Source organism: Typha angustifolia, chromosome 11, assembly GCF_048772165.1.
Source record: "Typha angustifolia cultivar Huaian chromosome 11, ASM4877216v1, whole genome shotgun sequence".
NCBI lineage: Eukaryota > Viridiplantae > Streptophyta > Magnoliopsida > Poales > Typhaceae > Typha > Typha angustifolia.
Genome location: NC_133249.1, coordinates 2365582 through 2390407, shown reverse-complemented (window position 1 = coordinate 2390407; position 24826 = coordinate 2365582). Strand labels below are relative to the sequence as shown.

The following is a 24826-nucleotide window of genomic DNA, read 5'->3' as shown; positions in this document are numbered from 1 at the left end:
CATTTGTGCATTTGTTGTGGGCTTATGGAACGTACATCGTTATATTATGACCTCATGAAATGGTTTTTAACTTAATTTACTTCCTATTTGAGTTGCTACGTTATGCGTCCTTTGTAGCTCCATACCAGTTATTTTGGTATCATATGCATTCAATATCTGATTTTTGTTCTGAGTTGTCTTTATTTAATAAAGTCAACACATGAATTGTAGTTTGTATGGGCATTATACTATATATTGTCAGATCATTCATTCTAGTGATATTTGTAACTTGTAAAACACTATCTAAAACCTGGATGATGGTACACTTCTGCTGACATAGTTAAAGAAGTTTAATTCATTTAGGAAGGGCAACTTTGCCAAGGTTACCAATATTTTATTTGGTTTCCTTTTTTTCCCTGTTGCCTATATCACTTGGCTGTTGGGTGTTTCAGTTCCATTGATCTGTTTGTTAGATCTTTGGAAGACATCCTTGCCGACATCTAGTTAATAACTTGGCATGTTGATGTTGTCTTAGATATTCAAGTACTTTTGTCTTTAATAATGTGTTTGGTTCTTACAAGTGCATTGTGGTCTATGATTTACTTGATTTTAATTATATGTTACGAACATTCCAAGTGTATCTAAAATGTAATTTTCAAGTTTTCCATTATCAATGTGTTTGTTACTTAAAAGAATGTCAATATTGATTCAGTTGTTGTTTGGATTCATGGATTTAGTCACCTTATAACTGGACTTGTTGCATCTGGTTCTTCCAAGTGCACCGCGGTCTAAGATTTACTTAATTTTATTATATGTTTTGAACATTCCAATTGTATCTAAAGAGTAATTTTCGACTTTTCACTTTTCAATGTGTTTGTTACTCTGTAGGAAAATTGATGTTGAGCCAGATGTTGTTTAGATTCACAGATTTAGTCACCTTATAACTGGACTTGTTGCATTTAGGTTTCAAATATTTTTGCCGGAACAAAATTTTGATAATTCTTTCAGTAAGCTTATATTATAACTGAATTCATGATTATTTGCTTAGCTTTGCTGAACAATTTTCTTACATTCTGTTGGTTGTTTAGACCACACTACATGTCCCTTTTCTGTTTGTGCATTTGTCGTGAGCTCAATGAATGTATGCCTTTATATTGTGACCTCATGAAATGGTTTTGACTCTATATTTCCTGTTTGCATTGCTATGTTATGCGTCCTATGTATCTCCATACCAGTTATTTTGGTACCAAATGGATTCTATATCTGATTTCTGTTTTGAGTTGTCTTTTTTTAATGAAGTCAAAGCATGAATTTCAGTTTCAAGAGGCATTAAACTATAATATTGCCTGATTGTTCTTTCGAAACAGTTTCATTCATTTAGTAGGAAGGGCAACTTTGCCAAGGTCACCAATATTTTATTTGGTTTCCTTTTTTTCCCTGTTGCCTATATCACTTGGCTGTTGGGTGTTCAAGTTCTGATGATCTGTTTGTTAGATCTTTGGAAGACATCCTTGCTGACATTTAGTTAAGAAGTTGAACTGTTGATGGTGTCTTAGAGATTCAAGTACTTTCGTCTTTATAATAGCTTTGGTTCTTGCAAGTGCATTGTGGTCCAAGTTTTACTTGATTATTTTGTCATGAACATTCAAGTGTATGTAAAAAGTAATTTTCAAGTTCACTTTTCAATGTGTTTGTTACTCTGAAAGGAATGTTCATACTGAGTTGGATGTTGTTTAGATTCACGGATTTAGTCATGTTGTAACTTGATTGTTGCATTTGGTTGTGATTATCTTTGCAGAAACAAAATTCTGATAATTCTTTTTAATTTACTTGCTTATCTTTGCTGAACAAATTTCCCACATTCTGTTTGTTAGTTGTTAAATTTTGCTGAAATGGCCCCACTGCTCTTATTTCATGTTTCTTAAACTGACTGTGACATTCTGTTTGTTAGTTAAATTTTGCTGAAATGACCCCACTGCTCTTATTTCATATTTCTTCAGCTGACTGGTAATCATTTATTCAGGTAGTAGTATATATTTAACTGTTTTCTAAGCCTTCTATTATTTATGTGATCGGGTAGTCATCAAGAGTTTGTCTCATCAAATTGAATTATGGAATGAGACAAGGTATAGGTTTATATGTTATGACTACCATCTTTATTATAGAGATATATTACGTGGTTGGTAAGGATCAGATCAAGCTGTGCCACCTACTCCAAAGTTCTTGTCCGGTTGTCATAGAAATCGATAGAATCTTTGATTGGTATTCTGACTGTGCTAATCTATTCTACGGGATTTTCTAAAGCTTTGCCCATACAATTTCCCATTTTTCCAAATAATTGTGCAGAGAAATGTCAAACATTATACATCGATCGAATACCTCATTATTTCATCCTCTTCAATCATAAACGATGTGACCCATCAGCTTTTGACCCAGTCCAGAATCCATATTCATATATCGACTACTTCCGACTCCACAAGCAATTGCTGAATTATTGTTATCGTTCAGACTTGGAACACATCCCTTATCCCTCCTTCCCCCACTTCAGCTGCCTGATTAACGAAAATATGATGTCCTCCTCCCCTTGCAGCTTATCTCCTTCCACCTTACCTCTCCTCCTCCTCCCCCTTGTACTGCTTGCCCTGACGTTCTTCGTCATGCACCCTTTCGACTTCCAGCTCCAGTCCGTCTTCCCTTCCACTTCCTGCCCTCCTTCCACGAATGATAACTATGTCGCCCCGACGGCGAGGATGACGGCTGCGGCTACCCCGACTCCGGACTTCCGGCTGCTTATGGGCATCCTCACCCACCCCGATAACTACGAGCGCCGCCACCTCATCCGCCTCGCCTACTCCCTCCAAGGCGACTTCTCTGCCAACCTCGACATCCGCTTCGTCTTCTGCAACCTCACCAAGGAGGAGCAGACCGTCCTCGTCGCCCTCGAGATCATCCGCTACGACGACATCATCATCCTCGACTGTGAAGAGAACATGGACAAGGGAAAAACCTACACCTACTTCTCAACCCTTCCAAAGATCTTGGATGCAACTTACGACTACGTAATGAAAACGGACGACGACACCTACTTCCGACTCGAAAACTTAGTCGGATCGTTGAAGAACAAACCGAAAACGGACATGTACTCTGGTCTCGTGATGCCCTGCGACACCGAGAATTTTTTCCCTTTCCCTCCTTACATGTCCGGGATGGGGTATATCTTATCGTGGGACTTGGTGGAGTGGATTGCGACGTCCGAGCTAACGAGAAAGGAGACGGAGGGGCCGGAGGACATGTGGACGGGGAGGTGGATGAACATGGCGAACCGGGCGAAGAATAGATTCGACAACGCCCCGGCGATGTACGACTTCAAGGGCCCGTTTCCGACCAACTGCTTCCGGCATGACTTCATCCCCGACACGATTGCAGTGCACAAACTGAAGGACAACTCGAGATGGGCGAGTACGTTGAAATATTTCAACGTCACAAAGGAGTTGAAGCCTTCTAAGCTATATCATATTCCTTGATAAATTTTGTTTTGTTTTTTTCCTTTCTTCTTCTTGTTAATTCTTATTAGTCCAAGATTTGATGCTTATTTGATTCTTGTTAATAATATATGATTACTAAAAAGTAGGCTAAAGAGAGAGAGAGATGTCCATATGGAGGAAAAGAACACGTACGTCGTCATCTTATCTTTGTGGAAGAAAAGTCTCCATTGGTATCTTGGAACTAAACATTTGTACGTCTTTCTACTTTCTTTATTTTAAATGAATAAAAATAAAAAGAAATGATTCGCTATATGCTGATGAATTCATCAACAAGTAGGTATCCCATGGAGCTAGCTACTCCACATTAGATGTTTAGTTCCCATTGGTTGATTAGTTGGTTCATGTGGTTCCCAGCAAATGGCCTGCTGGTCTACTGGTCTTGGGGTTGAAATCTATCTCACCTTATTCTTATTAGAAAGTTCCTTTTTAACAAACTATGTTCAGCTATACCAATATTAAACTATTTGCAAGTCACGCTAGCATTTTGCCACAAATTGGGAATAACCATCCCTAATATCCATTTAAAATAAATAAATAAATAATTATACATAGACCTTCTGAATTATTATTATTATTTTCCTGAACATGTCATATTTTGGTCATCTTGATCCGTCACAGTGAAATATAACACTTAAAAATTAACTGCTATTTAATACGTAAACTAAGACATTTGATTAAAATTTAATAGTTAAATATTTAGTTTCATAAGTTTATCCGTTTAAACTTATTTAAAAACATTTAAAATTAGGTAAGAGACATTTTTAATTTATTTTATGCAACCTTATTTGATTAGTTTTATATTTTATGAATCTTAGTCCACGCCAACCTTTGCTGCATATGAAAGCTGGATAGTCCGATAAAATCCGACCCACTTTGGCCCCCCTATCATTGACTGTAGTTGAAATTCATATAGGCGTAAGAACGGGTAGCCCGGCCCGTTCCACAAGATCCGCTCGACCATTTCTTATCGGGCCGAGTTGAGAATTTTGAAGCCCAATTAAATATTGGGTCAGATTTGGGCTTGTTGACAATTTTATAGATCCGACCCGATCCAACTCATGGTTATAAATTTTAACCATTATGACACTATCTTTTCCATTAGGAAATAGATACCAATTGGCTCGATTAGCTCTTTACCAAGCTATTGGGTCGAGTTGATTGGGCTCCAGCCTCTCCAAAGAGGGTCGGATCTAGAATTAGACTCAATCCCTGATCCAAATTTTGCACTGCAGCCTGCAGGCCATCTACTTCCATTATTTATTTTAAATTTTTTTATGAACAAAATTTGAACTCATGCATGTTCATATTTATACTTACTACCATCAATATATATATCTAAAATTTTAAGGGATTAAAGTACGATAATTTTTATATTTTATATTATAATCATCTTTATATTATTTATCATGTCTTGTCATTAAAATACTTCCTTTGACTGTTTGCTTAGTTTGTGTAATCTGTTTAAAAAGTTATTTTATTGTTGGAAGTTAAGGAGACTCTTTGGCTCTACCTACTTGTCACCATATCAGAGACTTATAGTTGTAAGATGTGAAGATATGAACCAACTACCAACCATTGTCTCCAATGAGTTCAAAGTGGAAGTAGATAGATGGTCTATATTCTATGCATTTCTGGTCGATTGCTGTGCCTTTATAAATGCATAGTATAGTATAATGTTCTATATAACAGGAGTAATAATATTTTCATTCAAAAAAGACCTCCTAGGTTATATAATTTTCTCTAAGAAAAGAATCATAAATAAGCCAAAAATAGATGCACATTCTTAATATATTCTAGTTTATAAGTTTTAAGTTCACCGGTACTCAGAATCAGTAATCTTTTATCAAGAGTTAATATTATTTATAACATAACTAATAAATATTAAAAAAAAATAATATATAAAATAGTAATTGATAGTCCTAGATGTCTTTTGCTTGCCGACTGAGATGATAACTTTCAAATGTAGACTTATATAAATAATTTAAAAGTTATTCAAACATACTACCTGGTCTTAGATACACAATTTTTAATCAAAATATATCACTCCCAAATTTAATATCAAAGTAGACCTATTTTATTGTTGTCCTAACTAAAATATTGAATTAATAAAATATTTAACAGTTTTAAGTATTTTAATTACGGCATAGTGAAATAGATCTCTTCTAATATTAGGTGTTATCTATTTTAATAAATAAATTTAATAAAAAAAACTAATTTAGTCAACAAATAAATAAAAAAAGAACTAGTAAAAGGAACTCGCGGATCCTAACCTACTCCTCATCTCTTAAATCACAGGTCGCCACGTACCTACCTCTACCGACTACTCCAATTGCCAACCACCAACAACTCTCTACCTAAAATAAATTAGCCAACCTACCAGCAGCTCGTACCCAAAAAGAATCACCCCTCTCTCAGTCTCTCTTGTTCTACCTCGCTTCGGTAAGCTCACCTCTCTCTAAACTCACCGCTCCATCTTGTCCCCAAGTTCCATTATTCTCTCTTTTCCTTGATTTCAAACAGACCATCTTCTCCCTTCTGACCTAGTCTACTTAAATTATTATTATTATTATTATTATTGTTTGGCGGTATAAATTCAATTCGATTTCAGATAGAGTTTGTCCCAAGTCGAATTGGTCGTCTCCTTGCGTGCTTCAAATGGATCAACAACCATCGAACGCAGAAGAGGTACTCTCTACACTGGTATTCTCTTGGGTATCTATCTGCAAAGAGAGCTAAATGAACTGGGGTTGTCCTGCTACAGGTTGTGATCGGAGAAGAGATAAACCATGCGAGGGTGATCACCTTAAACCGGCCCCGCCAATTGAATGTCATCTCCTCCAAAGTGGTACTTTTCGTCCTTATTTTTTGGGGTGGTTTTTGTTGCAATTTGTTAGTTGCATTGCTAGCACTAGGAAGAGTTTGATTCTTACGGAGAATGAATTGGGGGTTTATTTCATGGCAGGTTTATCTTCTGGCTCAGTTCTTAGAGAAGTGGGAGAAAGATGATGATGCCAAGTTGGTCATTTTTAAGGTGGATTTAGTTTCTAAGATAGCAAGAAAGTAGTGCCTTGTTTTTTTAACCCTTCCCTTTGTTTCTTGTTGCATTGAATTTTTTCCATTCATAATCAGGGAGCTGGGCGTGCTTTCTCTGCCGGTGGGGATCTAAAGATGTTCTATGAGGGGAAGAAATCAGGTCTAGAAGAACACAGTAGACGGCTTTAATTCCTTTTTGTTATGGATTTCTATTCCTACTGCTAAATTTACTCTCTTATTATTTGCATCCTCCTTTTGGTTGTTTAATTATTTATGTGCTTTATTTTTTGTTTTAGGAGTTTCTTCTAATATCATCTTTTCTTTTTCTTTGCAGATGATTCCTGTCTCGAGGTTGTGTATAGAATGTACTGGCTTTGCTACCACATTCATACATATAAGAAAACCACGGTAGCGTTCCTGAGAATTGCTTGCGCGAAGTCCTGTGTTCGTTCTGCTCAACTCTTTTTATGTGTGTGATTAATTTAAAAAGTATGCAGGTTGCCCTCGCTCATGGTCTTGTTATGGGTGGAGGTGGAGCAATGGTAGTCCCATTGAAATTTTCTGTTGTCACAGAGAAGACGGTGTGTATTTTCCTTATGGAAAATTTCATTTTACGATATAAAATTTTGATTCTGATATAATCTTCATCATTGAGATAAAAATGCCGAATGCTTCACTAGACTAATCTATTAGATGCTGGTACTTATTTTATCTTCTGATCTATAGGCTTTTGCAATGCCGGAAGCAAGTGTTGGACTCCATACTGACTGCAGCTTCTCATACATTCTTTCTAAACTTCCTGGGTATTTGGGTGAGCATCAACTAGAGATGGTATTTGCAGCAGGGAGAATTTCTTTTTATTCTTAAACTTTGAAGTCTCAATATAAAAAGAGAACCTGTAACTTTGTGGAAGAGTAGAATACTTCCTCAAAAAACTATTATTTAGGTGTAAAAGTAGAATACTAATTAGTTCAGGGGAGCAGGAAAGTACTCTGAACACTTCTCTAATAATTGGTATACTTATAGGGGAGTATCTGGCGTTAACTGGTAGCAGATTGAATGGGAAGGAAATGGTTGCTGCTGGTCTTGCAACTCATTTTGTACCTTCCGAAGTAAGCTCAACACTCACTGCTAGTTTTAGCACTCAATTTTGTCAGCATAAAGAGGATTCGATTCATTCCTTCGTCGTATTTGCATTAGTTTGGTATACATATTTTACAAATAAACTGGCGCTTGATTTACATGGCAGAAATTGGATGAACTTGAGAAACGCTTATTATGTCTAAACTCTGGTGATACTAGCCCCACAGTCCAAGCAGTGATTGAAGAATACTCTTTTGATGTCCAACCTGATGAAGGAAGTATTCTAAACAAGTAAGTATTTAGCAGTTATATCAATAATGGAGAATGAGTACTCTTGATAGAGAAAAGCACTACACTCATAGAAACTGACACAGGCAAGCTCACGTTGCTTGTGCAGACTTTCAACAATTGATAAATGCTTCTCTGGAGAGTCTGTGGAGGAGATCATAAAATCATTTGTGAGTTTCTTGCTTTACTCTTGCATAGGGTTAGTTCTTATGACTTATTCCGCACTGGCTTCTTGACACTACATATTTTTGAGTCTCCAATCCTTAATATCGTTCTTTCTCTTCTGTGCTACTGATTTATATTCCTCCTTCCTTTATTGTATTTCTTATGTTTGGGCATGCTTTCCTTTTATTATACAAATCTACCTCTAGACAAATCAAGCATCAAAGGAAATGAGTAATGAAGTTGGGCTGCACTGCAGTTACAAAACATAGTTCATTTTCTTTGCAGGAAGATGAATCAAGCATCAAAGGAAATGAATGGATAGCACCAGTGCTGAAAAGTTTAAGAAGATCGTCTCCCACTGGGTTGAAGATCATACTAAGATCGGTAACAACTCTTTGAAACCTCTGTAGTTGCTATGAAGCTTAACATGTGAACTTATTACGAGATGTTAAAGATCAAACTGAAATAAGAAATTCCACAAGCATGTCCATATTTCTACATTTTTGGTGGGGTATATATGTCAGGGAAGAATCATTTGCACCTGCCCATTGTCTAGTATTTATTATTTCCTCCTGTATTATGTTGAGAGGACTTTACAAAAGGAAGAACTGTTGTTTCCTGGACTTCCACTTCTATTTAGGAATAATGTCATAAAATTTGGATATTCTTGTTATTCAGGTTAGAGAAGGTAGGAAGCAGAGTTTACCTGAATGTCTGAAGAAAGAGTTCAGAATTACCATTAACTTGTTGAGATCAGTTATCTCTGGTGATGTATATGAGGTAGGGATAAGACTATAATAAATTCTTCACCTTCTGAATTCCTATCTGTACAACAACACAATCAAGCTCTTAATTCCCAATTACATGGGCTATTCCTTACTATTTATCTTGTTTCACTGAAGGGCATCCGAGCTCTTAGCATTGAGAAGGACAATGCCCCAAAGGTAACTACCCCCTCTCTCAGATACATACACATATCCACATACACGTCTCTAATCTATATTTTATGCAACAATGCAGTGGAATCCGCCAACACTTGAAGAAGTGAGCAAGAAGAACGTTGATCTTGTTTTCCAGCCATTCAGTGACGAATTGGAACTCGCAATTCCAGCTGGGGAAGAATCATGCAGGTCTTACTCTTGAGATGCTTCCTCTTGTATATTTTATGTTCCATTTATTTCCTAGCTCCATTTGCTGATTGCATTAATGTCAACCTACAGGTGGGGTGGCAAGTACGAGGAGTCTGTCTATCCAAAACTGATAGGAAGTCAGTTAACCCAATTCTAATGCTTGGCTGCTACACGATTTCATCTTTCCTTTCCACGTAATTCCCGCACCTAAATAAGGCTATATCCACAATTGAACTGTCTGAGTTTAGATACGTTCAGCTGATATTTTACTACTATCATGATCTCTAGTTATTATGTAGCAATGCCAGATGATAATGGAAGGACTATTCACCTCTCAAGTGTCTGTTTAGTAAATTGTTTGCACGACTTTGGAGCCAGAATTCAGGACAATTTATACCACGTTGGAGAACTCAAGGATATCATTAAGATAAATTAGTGGAAGTTTAAATTTTGTAAGCAAGTTCTGTTGGTTATTACCTAGCAACTGGAAAAGACCCAACGAATCCAAAATAATGTGGGAAAGGCATAAGCTAATAATAGGCAGCAAATCATTTAACGTTAGAAAGCTTACGCCACCATGCAGCCTCGTATGTGCTGGATTTTTCTGCACACTCGTTTGGATCCTCTGTGGTATAGTGAACCGTAAATTAATTTTGCATGCAAACACTAGTTTAAGGTAAAATAGATTTAAAAGCAACCTACGTAAAATCCATTATCCTCTCTCCTCTCGTCATCCATTTAGTTGTTTCTATATTTACCAATAAAATTTTATTATCATTTTACTCTTAAAAAGACAATTTAATTCTTCTCTCTCTCTCCTCTGATCATCTCATTTTAATTATTTAACATAAAAATCTCTTAAATCTACTACTAATTCATGTCACATTAAGTGTAACTGAACTGATTTACAATCAAACACCAAGCTTTCTCATTGAAATTAAAAAATTAAAAGTAACAGCTCTTATTCAAGTTTTAAAAATTACAAGAACCAGGTTTAGACTTAAAACTACATCCAAACTCTTCTATACCTACATCCAAATATCCGAACGCCAGACTTCATAAAACTCGTCCGCCAGAAATTTCTCCGCGGATGATGGATAGCCAATACAACTGATCATGTTTTATGTTTGCTTCGTCCAAAATATGCAACAATCATAAGGTGTATATGTAAACTAACTGACCGTGCAAAGACTCTAAAACTGAGTTAAATGTAGTTACGTACATCATGTTAGCAGCCTAACTGCAGTCAAAAAAGGCAACTTTCAAACATCATCCTTTATGCTGTCATGCAACGAAATTATCGCATGCATTATTTGAGCTAATATAATCACTACTTTTATTTCGAAAGTAATATGAACATGACCCACCATCACCAAAAACCTTGTGATTACAAAAAGATTTGTTCAACGAAACAGGGGATATCTTTAAATTACATTTGTTATGCAAACAAGCCATACACAAGAGAGGAAAAACAAAACAAAATAAAAAGAGTACATATTGACATGAGTAAGATGTATGCCTAGAAGTATTAATCATGCTACATGAATATGCAGCCAATGAAAGCCTTCTTATTTAAGCTCCCTGGAAAGACAACCGATCCAGCAGTGTATCAAAAATGGAGGAAGCAGCTGCATTTTGTGACAAAGTTGATTTTAAACGACTAAAGAGTTCCGTATCTTTAGCCTGAGAAGCAACATCTGCAGCTTCCTTTGCCATGCCAATTCGCGCATATGCCTGTCCAAATAGAAATGTGAAATGATCAGTGATATGTGGATGGTAGTTATCAAGCTAAACTATTGATTCTGAATAATTTATACTAATGCCATGAAACTAGAGCTTTTTGGAATTTGCAAAGGCAGCAATGCATAAATCTGCAACTTAATCCTTGAGCACAAAATAATTACTTAACCAGAGATCCTTCAGAATATTTCCACATATGGATGGATGTACAGGTACAACCAACCAGAAAGATTGAAATTATACCTCTGATCTTTCACGGGGTTCCGTAAGCTTTGGAATGTATTTAAGAGCTTCTTCTTTCTCATCAGCATCAATACATGCTTCCACAAATGGTTTATAGCCTAGAGTCCAAAGAAATATGGAGTTATGTACATAATTATGGACACATATATTATTAGTCTATAAAAATGGAGCTCCAAAACAGTCTTTTGTTTTCTCTTCAGAGAAAAATAATAGTGCGATAAAGTCACCGAGTATTATTCTTTTCAACTGCAAAGTTGAAACCCAAGGGCACCAATACAAGTTACAAGATAATGTAAACTCTGAATATCTTACCACCAGGTGGTCTCTTCTCCTTCGAAAACTTCTCCAAACCCTCCCAATCTCTGACAGTAGCAAGTGCAAAAGCTTTGAGCCAGTACCACCTCTTCTCAGAAACCTAGAAAAGATCTCGATTAGAAAGGATCAAAAGATGGCACATACAGCATATATTGCAGGACTTGTTTTGAGTGAAGCACAGGTAAGAACCTTGAATTCTGTTCTCACTCTCAGCGCAGCACGGTGATTTCCTAGAACAATGCATGTTCTGATAGTGTCACTTATGCTAGAGTCCACAAATATAGCCTGCTTTGTGGAGACTTCTAATTCATGCTGCAATCTGATAACAAGATTGGTAAACAATGTTCACTAGATAGAACCTCTGGTCTACCATAAGAAAGCAAAATTTGTCCTTTTTTAGGCCATTGAGGCCCCTCATATGTCTAATGTTTTGGACATGAGAAGAAAACCTTTTTTAAATTCATCTTTGTCACTTTACTAGAAATCATCAAGGTACAAGTAAATAAACATAAGCTCCAAAACAGTTCATCCAACATTTCATTACCTCAACAATTTAGCATGCTCTTCACTAGCTTTCATTTCGAATGTAAGTTCCTTGGTCTCAGAAAAGAGCTTCTGAGCCTGCTCTATTAGCCTTATTCGTGGACCATGAAGAGGAGATCCTTTGCTTGCCATTGGATTTTCTGAATTCCACGATTCCTTTAACAGAAGGAAAGCTACCTCCTGTAAAAGGCAATTATTTGGATCATCATTAATAAACTAAACAATTAGTAAGAAAGGCAGAACTCTACACATAAGCTAAAGAACAACTTACGCTGCTAAGGTGCTAGATATATATCTTAATCATATAAAAATCTTAAGGAAAAACTGAAAAAAGTAAACATTCTGACATAACATGTTGTTATAATACCACCAAAAATAACCTTATTCATTTTTAAATTTTCTAGCAGTTATAACATATAAATAACAGGCAATTTAACATTTACTTGTTGTTGGCAAATTCTTTATATCAATTTAAAGGAAATTTTGTATTTAACCCCCTGCTTTTTGGAGTAATGAAGTTTCTCTAGTTAAAATAACCCAATTGGTGAGTTAACTTCTGTTTCTAGTTGAAAATACGGAGTTACTGGAAATTAAAGTCAAAAGAAAGAGTCATTTTGGATAAAAGCAAAGAGTAGGGCGTGAAACAACATAAGGCCATAAAGCAGGGAGATAAGTACATTTGAAATTAAATAAATATATGCAACTTAGAACATGCATGTCTCATGTCTATAAAAGCACAAACAGTTGAACAATGTCACTACCTTCAAAATGTGCATATCTGTATAAAATTTAATATATCACAAAACAATACAAGACAAGTGCACTATCAGTTGAAAAAAGTAACATAATTTTGTATTCAATTTTCTTGCACGATGTATTTGAACTACTAAAGAGTGGTTCAAATACAACAAAATTATTAACAGTATTATTACACCAAAAAGAAGAATTACATTTTATTAACAGTATTATTTCAACACTGTGCCTATTTATATCTGGTACCATGCAAGTAAACAGAAGCAACTATCAACAGTTAGTTCATCTATTGTTACATGAATTATCCAAACAATAACACTTCACTTTGGTCTATTATAAACTTTTTGAATGATCACATGGATTTCTTTCACAATGATGGGATTAAGCCTCATCTGGCTCTTTGGCTCAAATGTTCCTGAGAGATGAACACAAATCCCTAATTAAGAGTTTTAGTTTTCCCATGTCTTCACTATTTTCACATCTAGAGTATTTTTTTTTAGGGTTGTTCCTGTATTACGGGAGAAAAAATTGTAACCAAGAAGGTAAATTATGCTATTCAATAACTGATCTAGTTGGTTTTATGGAATTCTTTTATCACTTGATTTTTCTCTCACGAAATCTGGTAACAGTATCTAGAGGGCTGATGTCAGGTTGATACCTACTTGTGAGAAATCTGCAAATCAGTTTGGAGCCTTCTCATCTATTTCAAGTAGTTTAATTGATTTTAATATCTGAGTTTCAACTTAGAAGTAACTAATGAAGAAGATAGTCTTGCAGCATATACAGGGAAAATGGCAACAATTGTGACCGTGTGTGGAGAATGTAAAGATCAAGAAAACATTATTATCACTGTAGAAAATGAAACGACCAACATTGGTATGATAATAATTATCAAAACTGGTCTGTAGGCATGTCATCTTCCATCAGAAAAGACTAATAATATTTTTTTCATACAAATGAAGGTCAAACTACTTGGTCCAATCGACCAGTGATTCACATTCAGAAAGTTCTACTAGAACAAAGACTTGCTTGAAAAATCACATTAAAAGTTATAGAATGTTTCAATTAACTCAACATACTTGAAGTCGACCTGTTGACAGAAAAAAGTCCTTCAGAAATTCATGCTTATAACACCTACAAAAAGAGAGAACAAAAATGTACTTAAGCTCTTAATTTTGAGACCACAGTTCACGTCCAGGAGGGTAATAAGAAAAAGGCAATCATGAATGGAACTTTTTGAATTACCTTGCATATGTGATAAACAGATCACGAGCCAAAGGTCTTGCATTGATTGTGCCAAAGAAATCCAACGCAGGCTTCTGCAATAATATGACTTAAGTTATGTGGAACATGCATAGACGTCCATTAAGGTAATGTGTACAAACAAGCATACATTGGCATATATGTGCCACATAGAGAGATAAGGAAGCATGCTTTAAAGTTTGTAGACACGCCACCTTATGCCAGATGTGGAAGAGAACAAGATAAACGAGGTCAGTATCGCCACTTTCAGTTGCCTTTGCTAGTGCAGAATCCTCCTCTTCAATGCTTAACAACAAAGGCACCTAATAAAAATAAATTGCCATAATTACTCATAGTTTATCTTTCAGATATTGCAAGGAGGCAATTGCTCAAAACAAATAAAATGCTTCGATGGTGCAACAAAGCAATAATTAGTAGCTATGCAAAACAGCAAGACCTGATTGAGTTTTACAAAATAAGCTTCTCTATATGTATCTCTATTAGTAACTTCATACACCTTTATATGCCTGGCTGTCAGCTGGAAATGTCATTGAAGAGACGTCGGTGTGGGGAATTGGTCATTTGGGGTGACAAGTTAGATCAGTCTCTTCTCCAACTGAAGCCCTTTTCTTTGTTCTTAGGCATGATTTTTATTGTTAGATGCTTACCTCAGCCTCAGGAGTGGGCCATACTAAAAGGCTTGATAGTCACTAAACAATTGTCTACACAAGGTGTTTGGACCAAGCAGTGTATTTGAGCATTCTTGAGCATATAAGCTAATTCTTGGACCAAGCGGCTAAGTGCACTAGGTTGGGCAGTTGATCAGGTCCGGTCTGCACCTCCGAGACCTGATTAGATCCTATGTGGCCTTGATCGATCAGAAATGATTTGATACAACCTGGAGGTAAGCTAGCAGGTGTGTTGGTCCATACTGTAGATATAAATCCTGTTGAATTCTTTTCTAGATGTTTAAGCACATAACCTTATTTTAACCACACATATATAACCAATATGGCAATGCAGCTGTGGTTGCCAGACGACCTATTAGCCTTCAAATCTTTCCTTAAAACTTTATTCTGAAGTACTAGCTTTTGTAATCCTTCTCAAAACTTAGTAAGATTTTTACAATTGATGCGCCTAACGCTCTCAATTAATTTGATACTCATATTACCCAATTTTGGGGACTGAAATCATGTGGCCTATAATTCAACCAAAAAAAAAACTCCATGTGATCCTGCCACAAGAAAAAGAAAAGAAGAGCAAACGAGAATATGATTATCATAACTATAATTCATTCCTTTAGATGTACATACATGGACAGTTCATTACATCTTATGATCAGCTACAGGTGAAAATGGATGCGAAGGTAGACAAACAAAATCAACAATTGGCACATCCAGGGTCATCATTTACCAAGAATAATATGAAGTATAACCTATGGAAGAATTCGCTAAATAGTACATACTAGGTCTTTTCTAGTAAGTTATAATAGACTACTCGAAATTATCAAAATAAAGAGAAACAAACCAAAAGAACCTTCTTTTATCTAAAATATTTAAAATGGATAACCAACTATTTCGTCCATAGATTTCCTCTGGTCCTGAACTGCTCATTCTAGTAGATGCAACGGGTATTAGCTAAACATATGGAAAAGATTTTGTTTGAGCAAGTTAACACACCTGCTTGGAAGATCGTGGTTCATGATCTACAAGCAGTGCTGCTAACTTTTGCCGTCCAATGTTATCTGCATGAGCAGCTACTGCTGCATAAGATATGCCTTTGCATAATTGCAGCTGTAATTCAAATACTGTTGCTCAGAAGATGTAAGATAAATACAGAGAATATATGCCCATGGTATGGAAATCGCAAACCTTGTCAAGTAAACTTTCGAGAAGGGCAGCATCTTCGATAGCAGATGATGATGTTATCTTTGCACAAGCCCAGTGCATAATAACCACCTCCTATACAAGGTTCCAGAAAAAGCAAAAATTTTCTTTGTGAATATGGATAATCATTCACGTACTTGGAATATAAATTCACATTTATTACAAAAACAATGAAACATGAATGAAAATGCAATCATGTCTTTGCAACATAATTGTATAGATGTATTGTTCATTATCAATGCAAGATAGAGCCAAGCTAAATGCAGGTGGAGGAAGAATATTACGGGGTTCAGGTTAAGGTACTCTGAGATTCGAAGAGCCAGGAGGTGCTTCTGAGCATTAACCAATCGCCCAACAAGAACTGGTGCAGTAAGCAACTGAGGTAGAGACTATGGTTATAAAAAAAGATTAAGTAAAAGATTTCACAATAAAAAAAAAAGTTAAAGTTCCAAGATGGTAATTACCTTGTACTGTTGAATACTTAGTGGGATACCAATCTCAGGATCACGAACAGCGTTTAACACTCGAAGCGTTTTGCACATTTCTTGAAAGCGATCACGTGGAAATTGACTGCCAAAGCCAACTGGATATCATTCCCGAGATCAAAACCAGAAAGAAGGTGTTCTTTCTAAACAAAATAAACTACGATAGTGTTTGGTGCACTAAAAGAAAACAAAAGACTAACAAACTTCTTTTACCAAAATAAAATAACCCACTAAAGAAAGAAGAATGAGATGTATTTCTGACAAGTATTGTGACAATCAGATCAAAAGTTAACATAGGAAGAAATAACAGCAAAAACTTAGTTTACGACTTTACTCACAAAAATACATGCATCCACACCGTGTCAATATTTCCAACTGACCAAACATTTATGGACACCAGTTTTAACAACTAGTGCTCTGAAATGTCATTTAAGCACCCATGTATGTGCCCTACATGTGTACCAGAGTCTCCTGAGAGCACCTAAGAGAGCCTAGTTGCTCATGCAATTAGACTGTTAATCTGCTACATCAGCAACTCAGCCTCTAGTTATAAATATCTATGCTTCTCACATTGAAGAGTCCAAGGAGCCTTCATGTTTGTGACGACTTGATAGAGATATCAAAATTATATGATGCACCTATAGTGAAGTTACTGAAGGCTTGAATGAAGCTAGTTAAACCCCAGAATATGATTGAAATTTGATCAAATATAAAATTTAAAAAATAAATAAAACCTAACCTGCAAAAAGTATGACCATAACTAGCAGCTCTCATTAGTGTCTGCTGGCGCGAAATATCAAATTCATGACCGGAAGCATCTATACAATTCTCAATTGCTTCTGGCAGTGAGGACCGAATCAATCGTAAGTTTTCATCAGCCTGTCAAGGATCACGGCATTCAGAGTATAACTAAAGGTTAACGAGAAGAAGGAAGTTGAGAACTCATGAGTTATATTCTTTCATCATATGGTGGAAAAATCCTCAACTTCAATAAAAGAACAAGGAAAAGTAATAGAAAAGTTACCAAGAAAGGAAAAACACAAGAGTTCAGTTAGGAAGTTTCAACTCATACAGTCGGAGGTCAAAAGTACAGTTATATGCATCAGATACATTTTATATGCTCAATTATCAATCAAGTTATAGGTCCTTTATTCCAAATAAAAAATTAGAATAAAAGAATACCTCATGCTTGGACACAATCCTAAAGAAACTATTATCACCATATTGTATCCACCAATCAATCTTAGCAGAAGTAGCAGGTAGCAAAAGTCTCCTCCTCAATTATCAAAGTGCTGGATCCGAACAACATATCATAGAACACAAATCCTTTAAAGTTAACTTAACTCTTTGCTAGTTAGCTTTGGTTTATGTTGTTCTCCCTATTTTGGGTTCCTCCATACTCTTGTAAGCCATGTTCAATGGATGCTGAACCTTCGATAAGACCAATCCATTATTTCCACCCTTCTTGTATGCTAATGATTCTCCACACGCATCCATAATGTACCGTATCTCCATACGCATGATTCATACCAATCCATGCATCTTTTTCTATAACCAAATCGACTACATCAAATTTCATAGCACGACCAACACAAGCATATAATCTCTTTCTATTTCTTTACCTTTTAACTTTTAACTATAAATGCTACATTCAATCTCATTGCAAGATCATCATGTAGCATTTAGTGCTAGGTAAATGTGTCTAATGCACTAGTTTTCCTCCAGTGTGGGTTATGGAAGACAAAGGGTACATAGGCCTATGACGATAACTGAAGAGGTTCCTTGCTTCACCACCATTGTGCATAGAGACACCCCTCCATAATGCCTCTATCATTGCAGCAAATTCTAGCAGATCCCTGCATGAGGCATGAGCAAATGTCTACTATTGCAATAAGCTACAACAAAAGACAAGGGAGTGTAATCTCTAAAGACATGATGGAACTACACATTCTCCTAAATATAAGCATGGTGAGGTGGCTTATATCAAACCCCCACATAGGACATTAAGGTCTTGTTTGGTTTAAGGTTAAGTTCCGAACTTAACTAATTGGTCTCATTTCTTAGTTTTGATTTTTTTAGAAAATGAACTTGGTTAAAAAATAATAATAATGTGTGGTTACTGAACCAGTTCAAAGGGATCCCTAAATTCAAAGCAAACAAGGCCTAAGATTCTACTGCGACGAAGTTCAACAATGCTACAACAAGAAGACAAGGGAGTGTAATCTTGAAAGACAAGCTGGCACTACGCTACACATTCTCCTAAGTGCAAGAATGCGAAGCTGCTTATATCAAATCCCACATAGGACATTAAGGTGCTATTGCCGAGGAAGTCTGAAAGTATAAGCCCACTGGCCAGATGATATATCAATAAAGAGAGCCTAGATGTGCCTTCAGGATAATCAACTAAAGAAGATACCTTAGCGCTGCGCATCTCAAAGTGATCCAAAGCATCATACAGCAAAGCTGCTGGCGATGTGCTTCCAGTTAGAAAGATCGAGACAGTAGAATCGGGAACTCGTTGCAGAAATTCCATACTTGAATTTGAAAGTATTCTTACTCCATCACATTCAGGAATAAGTTTTATTGATTCATCACATGGATATTGTACTGGATCTCCAGTCGGCCCCACCATCAGAAGCGTTTCATCCCAGTAAAGAAGCACACTGTCAAGTCCACACCAAGCCATCTGCTCTGGAGGTAGTGCTGACTGCAAAACAAGGGGGAAAAAGAAGAAGAAAAATTAATGTAGTTAAGAGTTCCCGAACTACATCATTACTCCAACATCTGGTCAAGAAACATCAGCATTCACAGCTACAGCAATGTTATAATAGACAATAAACTTAAGGATACCAAAAGGTGTGTAACATCAATATTAGGTATGAACTCTGAGTAACTGCCATATGCTTCTACAACTACAAAATCGAAAACCAACCTCGCAATTGTACTCCAACATGATCCTGGAGAAATCCGTGGGGATGACCAGAAGTCGTCCATCATGCGTAAAAGCTGCCAGATATTTCCCATTCTGCGACACCGCCATCCTCTGCAGCGGCCCTATCCCGAGACCGAGCTGCTGCACCCCGTCCTGATCCACCGCGAGTACGTAATCACCCACCCCGAGCAGCACCTCCACATTTCCCGACATCGTGTACTGCGGTTCGATGACCGCCACGCACAGAGGGTACTCCTCGATCCCCGGGTCGGCGAGCTTGCACGGCGTTGGGTTCTTGAAGTCGGGAATGCAAAAGATTTGATTCCCCTCGGTGACGCAGATCATGCCGTTGCCCCAGAATACGCACTCAACAATGCCCTGCTCGAAGCACTCCTTGCCGAGGGAGATCTGTGGGCCGACGAGCTCGGCACGGAGGTCAAAGCGGTAGACGGAGCCGTCCTGGACAACACAGACGAGGAGGAGGTCGTCAATCCAGGCCATGCCAACGAGGCGGCCGCCGGGGCGGTCCCAGGCGGTGGAGGAGATGGGGACACCGGCGGAGTTAAAGATGAGGAGCTTGCGGCGCGCGGACTCGGCGTAGAGTTGTACGATCTTGGAATCATCTCGGATGGCGGCGATAGGGCCGCCGAACGGAGCGCAAGCGACGCGGTGGCGGGAGATGTCCATGCGGCCCCATTGGAGGGAGTAGATCTCCGGCTTGCGGTAGTAGCGGTCGTAGAGTTGCTGCCACTCCGCAGCGACGGCCACGGCCGCCATGGCTAGGGTTGGGGGGGGGGGGGGGGACGAAGGAGAAGATAACGGAAGCTAATAGATCAATCGCAAGAGAGCTGGAGAAGAAATAAGAGAGAGAGAGGAGGAGGAGGAGGAGGAGGATTACGGAGGAACGGAGGGACCCGTACACCCTGTTTTGTCGAGAGGAGGAAACAATATTCTTTTTCTCATTTTAAATGTCTTAATATTATTTCTTTTCTCCGTCAGAACGAACTCTAATTCTACAACCATTTTTCTATAGATCTTTTATAACACTTCAATTCGTTAAACTATTCTAATATTTCCTCGCTCACTGATAAATTAATAATCTAAATAATAAGAGAATCTATATACAAGTAAACAAAAAGCTTAAGAGATCTAGGCTTAATTATCCCTAAAATCATTCTATAAATTTCATTTGATTGTTCAAGTTGTAGGTACTATGATAATCTGATTAGTTTGGATCACACGATGTTAGAGTGATAAGTAAAAGTCATAGATAATTTAATTTCAGCATAATTATACAGGGGTAATATAAATTTCCCCTTACATTCAAGGTTACTTTAATGATTGATCCGAAGACGATTTGACTTCGACTAAGAAGATCTAATTATTGGTAAATGGGATACGATTCACCAAATGTCCAACCAGCTTGATACTTTGTTCCCAAATCACTAACTCTTGCCGCCGCTAAGACGGCGGTTATAAGGCACGAGAGTGCGTGAAGGAGATTTAGACAATAGGAATCGATTAAGAACACAAGGACAAGGTGCAGTGTTTCACATAATATTTGGCCGGGCTAAATCTCGACCCGACCCATTATCCTTTACTGCTACCTTCAAGATAAGACTCGCTTAAACCCCCCGCAAAGAACTCGTCACCGTCCCCCTCTCTCTCTCTCTCTCAGCATGGTGGGGGTACTTCAGAGCTCCTCCTTCTCGTCCTCTACCTTTGCCGGTGTTGGTCTGGCGCATTCGTCTCTCTCGGTACCTCGGTACGGTTCTCTTGGCTTCCCCAACAACTCCCACAAGCCCCTCTCTTCGTCTACTTTCCGTAGCCGCAGGAACAGCATTCGCAGCAGCAGCAACGGAAGTTTGGTGTCCAGTCCCCCCTCCGCCCAGTACATCAGAGAGGATTATGTCGTGGTATGGAGACCCATCTCTAGTTTTTGGCTATTTCTTTCTCTCTCAACGATTTTTGAGGTTTTGGGTGGTGGTGGTGGGGGTTGCAGAAGAAGGTGTCGGCCAAAGAAGTGCAGGAAATGGTTAAAGGAGAGCGGAGCGTTCCCCTTGTTGTCGACTTCTATGCGACCTGGTGCGGACCATGTATTATGATGGCTCAGGAGCTTGAAACGGTATGCATTCCTTTTATTATTCTCTCTTAGTTTTTCTTCATGATTGGAATTTCTAGTTAAACGAGGGATTTTATAATTTTTAGTTCTAATTATCGTAGGTAAGTGAACTTGTGCTTCAATTTCAGTTCTTTGGTTGCTGACTGCTTATCTAGTTGCAAAAATTATTAAGACCATATAAAATTTTATGTCTTTGAATTGTGAAAGTTTCCATGGTTGCTTGGTTATCTTAGGGGTTTAATTGTTTGACTATGTACCTCCAAAATGTTGTTATTGCTTGCAAACATGGACTTGACTAGCGTGCTTCTCGAATGGTATTGATTTGTTTCTCTGGTTTGCTCTTATATTTGATTGCTGAAGTTACCATCCTGTTTTCTTTTGTCACTTGACTAAAACATGTTTGATCTTAATTTAGTTTTCAAATGTGGATGATTTCTATCTCCAAACAAGGATTACTAGGAGTCGAGGGCTTACCTAGAAGAAAATGTTGGAAATGTATTAATGTTAGACAGGATACGGAGTTGTCGGGAAAACAGGGGGAAGGGGACCTAAACCCCTACTTAGGAGATGGAAAAAAAAAGAAGAAGCAATTGGCAATCTACTGAATTGAGCGGAAGTAATTTTGAGGTTCCAAGAATATGGAATGCCAGCAAAGGATTGATCAAAATGAGGACAAGGGGAAAGGTTTTCTTTTTCGTTCTTCTGCAATAGAGTTCCCCAATTTTTTCTGTACTTGGATGAAAAGTGAAGCATTTTGGTAATTTTCTCCTTAGCCTTTTTCTTAGGATTTGTGCAGAAATCAGTTAAAATGGTATTTGTTCCACATTTCTATCTACTTGGGAGGAAAGGGAAAATAATGTACCAAACGTGATATATTATGGCAATCTTTTGGTATCTGAGGTTTCCTATAATGTATGGGCTGTTGGGTAATTGGGTGATCAATAGTCAGTGGATGGTCAAACCTCATTGTGCTCATGATATGAAAAAGGAAAAACCAAAAACTATGTACTGGGTTGTCCATATCATTTTTCCATCATGTCTGTTTCCGTTTCCATTAATATTATTATTGTACATGACCGTGAAGCTCACCTCTTCCTGATTCATCTGTAGGATAGTATATTGTGCTATTATTCTGTACTTCTGTTGGTTTAGTATTTCAGATTACAACCTATTGGACAGCTATCAGGTTTTGACTCTTATCATATTTAAATTTTCTTTAGCTTGCTGTGGAGTACGAGAGCAATGCTCTATTTGTCAAGGTAGACACTGATGATGAATATGAATTTGCAAGAGATATGCAGGTACATAATCCGCTATCGATACACAATATATGTAATTTTTATTTTCAGGAACCTATTGAATCTCAGCATTTTATTGATAGGTTCGTGGCCTCCCAACACTATATTTCATCAGTCCAGACCCAAACAAAGATGCTATACGAACTGAAGGACTTATCCCACCAGAAATGATCAAGAACATTATTGATAATGAAATGTAAAAAGTTTGCCTGCGAAGCTTGTTGTTGTATCAGGTTTTGTCTGAGGGTCTGCTGTTTTTTCTGTTTAAAGTAGTAATGGCATGTCATTATAGGATAGAAGATATTTAATTCCTCCTGTTGGAAATTAGTAGTTCAGTTGCACCTTTTAAGCAGTAAGGCTCCAGTCTCTTTCTCCTTGTTGTAGGCTTGATTATTATGAGGGAACAACTCCAATGAGTCATGTACAACATTACAGTAGATCAGCAATAAGAATTGTTCTATTTATGTCCTAATATCATATCATAAGGAAACTTATCAGCAAATAGACTGAAAGTCTGATGAAACATTCTATTATCATTCTAATGATCAATTACCAAGCTAGGTTTTCGGGATCTTTCGTTGCGTCCTCTTGGCTTTCTTCCATTGAAACTTTCTTTAGTATTTGGAGTTACCAAAGGGGAATGGAAATCCAAACTCCGAATGGTACCAATTTCCGGATGAAGCCAGCATGAACTATAGCGGTATTTTGTATGCTGTATAGAAGATATGCTTTGCAGTGGCTTATTTAGATCACAGTGATTCTTTTTAGGTTCATAATTTGATGACCTTGTATCCTTCTACAGTGTTGAGATGATGAGACTCTGGTTGAAAGAATTATGCCTCTGTTACTCCTAAACAAAGTCATGTCAAAACAGGTGAAACAATCTAAGCCAAGGCCATATTTCTACATGCAAAAGATTTTCTTTTATATAAAAGTTTCCAGTCCTGTTTCATTGGAACTTAAAATTAATTAGCCTCCGTACAAAGATTAACAAACATACTAATAGTATCCCTGTGCACTATGTCGACTCTCTAATAATAGAATTACCACAATATTCAGACCACCATTAAATCCCAAACCCAAACAACCAGGAACTAAAACAATCGCCCAGAATCAAAAGGAGAGGTCAGCAGCTATCCATGATCACTTGGTCCTCCTATTCAGCTCCTTGCACCAGTCTCCTAGTCTTCTTGGTAGTAGCCTCTGCTGTCCAGCATAGGAAAAGAGAAGTTCCAGACCAGTCTTTCATCAACATATTATACCTAGTTAATATTCTATTGTGACACAATGAACACAGAATTGCTCTCACATTTAACGAAAATTTCTACTTCCACATTTTAGGCAAAGCTCTAGAAATTAACCCTCTATTATTTAAAACTCGATAAACAGACTTTTGCAGTAAAAATACTATCAGCAGAGAACCTCCATTTAGCAATATTTCTCGTCTCTCATTTGTACTCCACTATTCATCACTAAGTTCGCAGTTTGCTACTCTTCCAGCTTCAACGTATCAGATATCATTCTTCTGTACTGTAAATTCTAATTTTGCCCATCTCACACATCCGAATTTGAGACAGCCTCATCTCAAATAATTTCAAAAAGAATAGGAAAGATGATAGTTAAACTACGCTCTCTCAACCAAATACTGATCCAGAATTCTGCAACCCAACTCGGCCCAATTTTAAACACATTGCCAGTTTGAAGTACCACACCTTGAAAAGGAGAAATTCTAGAAGAATTTACCAACCAGAGGGATTCACTTTGACTCTTAACTTTACATTACCACATAAACCGACAACTAATTTTCAGAATTTAAAAGTCTCCCCTACCAATTCTTAAGCTGAGCTTTCTTTCTTCGTAGCCTGGAAATTAGTAATCTTGTACATAAAAAGGTTACTACCTAATCGTTCCTATCATTGAGGGGAGAAAGGTTCTGAAAGTGGGTGGATTATTGTATCATCTTTATGTCATGCAAAAGTTTGCTTCTTTAATTCGACAAGTCGCTATAAACGGAGTAGGATTTTGTTTGACGCAACAAATAATC

General features: G+C 37.3%; 4 protein-coding genes across 5 annotated transcripts; 3 read left to right on the top strand and 1 right to left on the bottom strand.

Annotated features, from left to right (window-relative positions):
- The first annotated feature begins 365 nt into the window (after positions 1–365).
- On the top strand, positions 366–3758 carry LOC140770679 (beta-1,3-galactosyltransferase pvg3-like). The gene has a single exon (XM_073111928.1). The coding sequence runs from the start codon at positions 2547–2549 to the stop codon at positions 3501–3503; it is 957 nt and encodes a 318-aa protein (XP_072968029.1). The 5' UTR covers positions 366–2546; the 3' UTR covers positions 3504–3758.
- A 2143-nt stretch (positions 3759–5901) lies between these two features.
- Positions 5902–9561, top strand: LOC140770199 (3-hydroxyisobutyryl-CoA hydrolase-like protein 5). Its single transcript, XM_073111254.1, has 16 exons — positions 5902–5963; positions 6133–6209; positions 6286–6369; positions 6487–6555; positions 6654–6717; positions 6892–6965; positions 7055–7138; positions 7284–7368; positions 7584–7669; positions 7807–7931; positions 8038–8098; positions 8379–8477; positions 8772–8873; positions 8996–9037; positions 9114–9223; positions 9314–9561. Exons 2-16 carry the CDS (start codon positions 6180–6182, stop codon positions 9378–9380), a joined length of 1182 nt encoding a protein of 393 aa, XP_072967355.1. The 5' UTR covers positions 5902–5963; positions 6133–6179; the 3' UTR covers positions 9381–9561.
- A 1015-nt stretch (positions 9562–10576) lies between these two features.
- Positions 10577–20246, bottom strand: LOC140770887 (protein VACUOLELESS1). Of its 2 annotated transcripts, none has more exons than XM_073112208.1 (15): positions 19363–20246; positions 18847–19137; positions 17170–17309; positions 16410–16515; positions 16230–16334; positions 15931–16020; positions 15739–15852; positions 14275–14382; positions 14063–14136; positions 13897–13951; positions 12066–12244; positions 11711–11840; positions 11519–11621; positions 11207–11304; positions 10577–10957 (listed from the first exon to the last, which is right to left on the bottom strand). In XM_073112208.1, the coding sequence occupies exons 1-15, from the start codon at positions 20137–20139 to the stop codon at positions 10796–10798; spliced, it is 2532 nt and encodes an 843-aa protein (XP_072968309.1). In that variant the 5' UTR covers positions 20140–20246; the 3' UTR covers positions 10577–10795. The 2 variants fall into 2 exon arrangements, with proteins under 2 accessions (XP_072968309.1, XP_072968310.1); XM_073112209.1 differs by having other exon boundaries at positions 16230–16322; positions 19363–20242.
- A 699-nt stretch (positions 20247–20945) lies between these two features.
- LOC140770459 (thioredoxin-like protein CITRX, chloroplastic) lies at positions 20946–23254 on the top strand. Its single transcript, XM_073111665.1, has 4 exons — positions 20946–21278; positions 21365–21487; positions 22705–22785; positions 22866–23254. Exons 1-4 carry the CDS (start codon positions 21042–21044, stop codon positions 22980–22982), a joined length of 558 nt encoding a protein of 185 aa, XP_072967766.1. The 5' UTR covers positions 20946–21041; the 3' UTR covers positions 22983–23254.
- The last annotated feature ends 1572 nt before the right edge of the window (positions 23255–24826 follow it).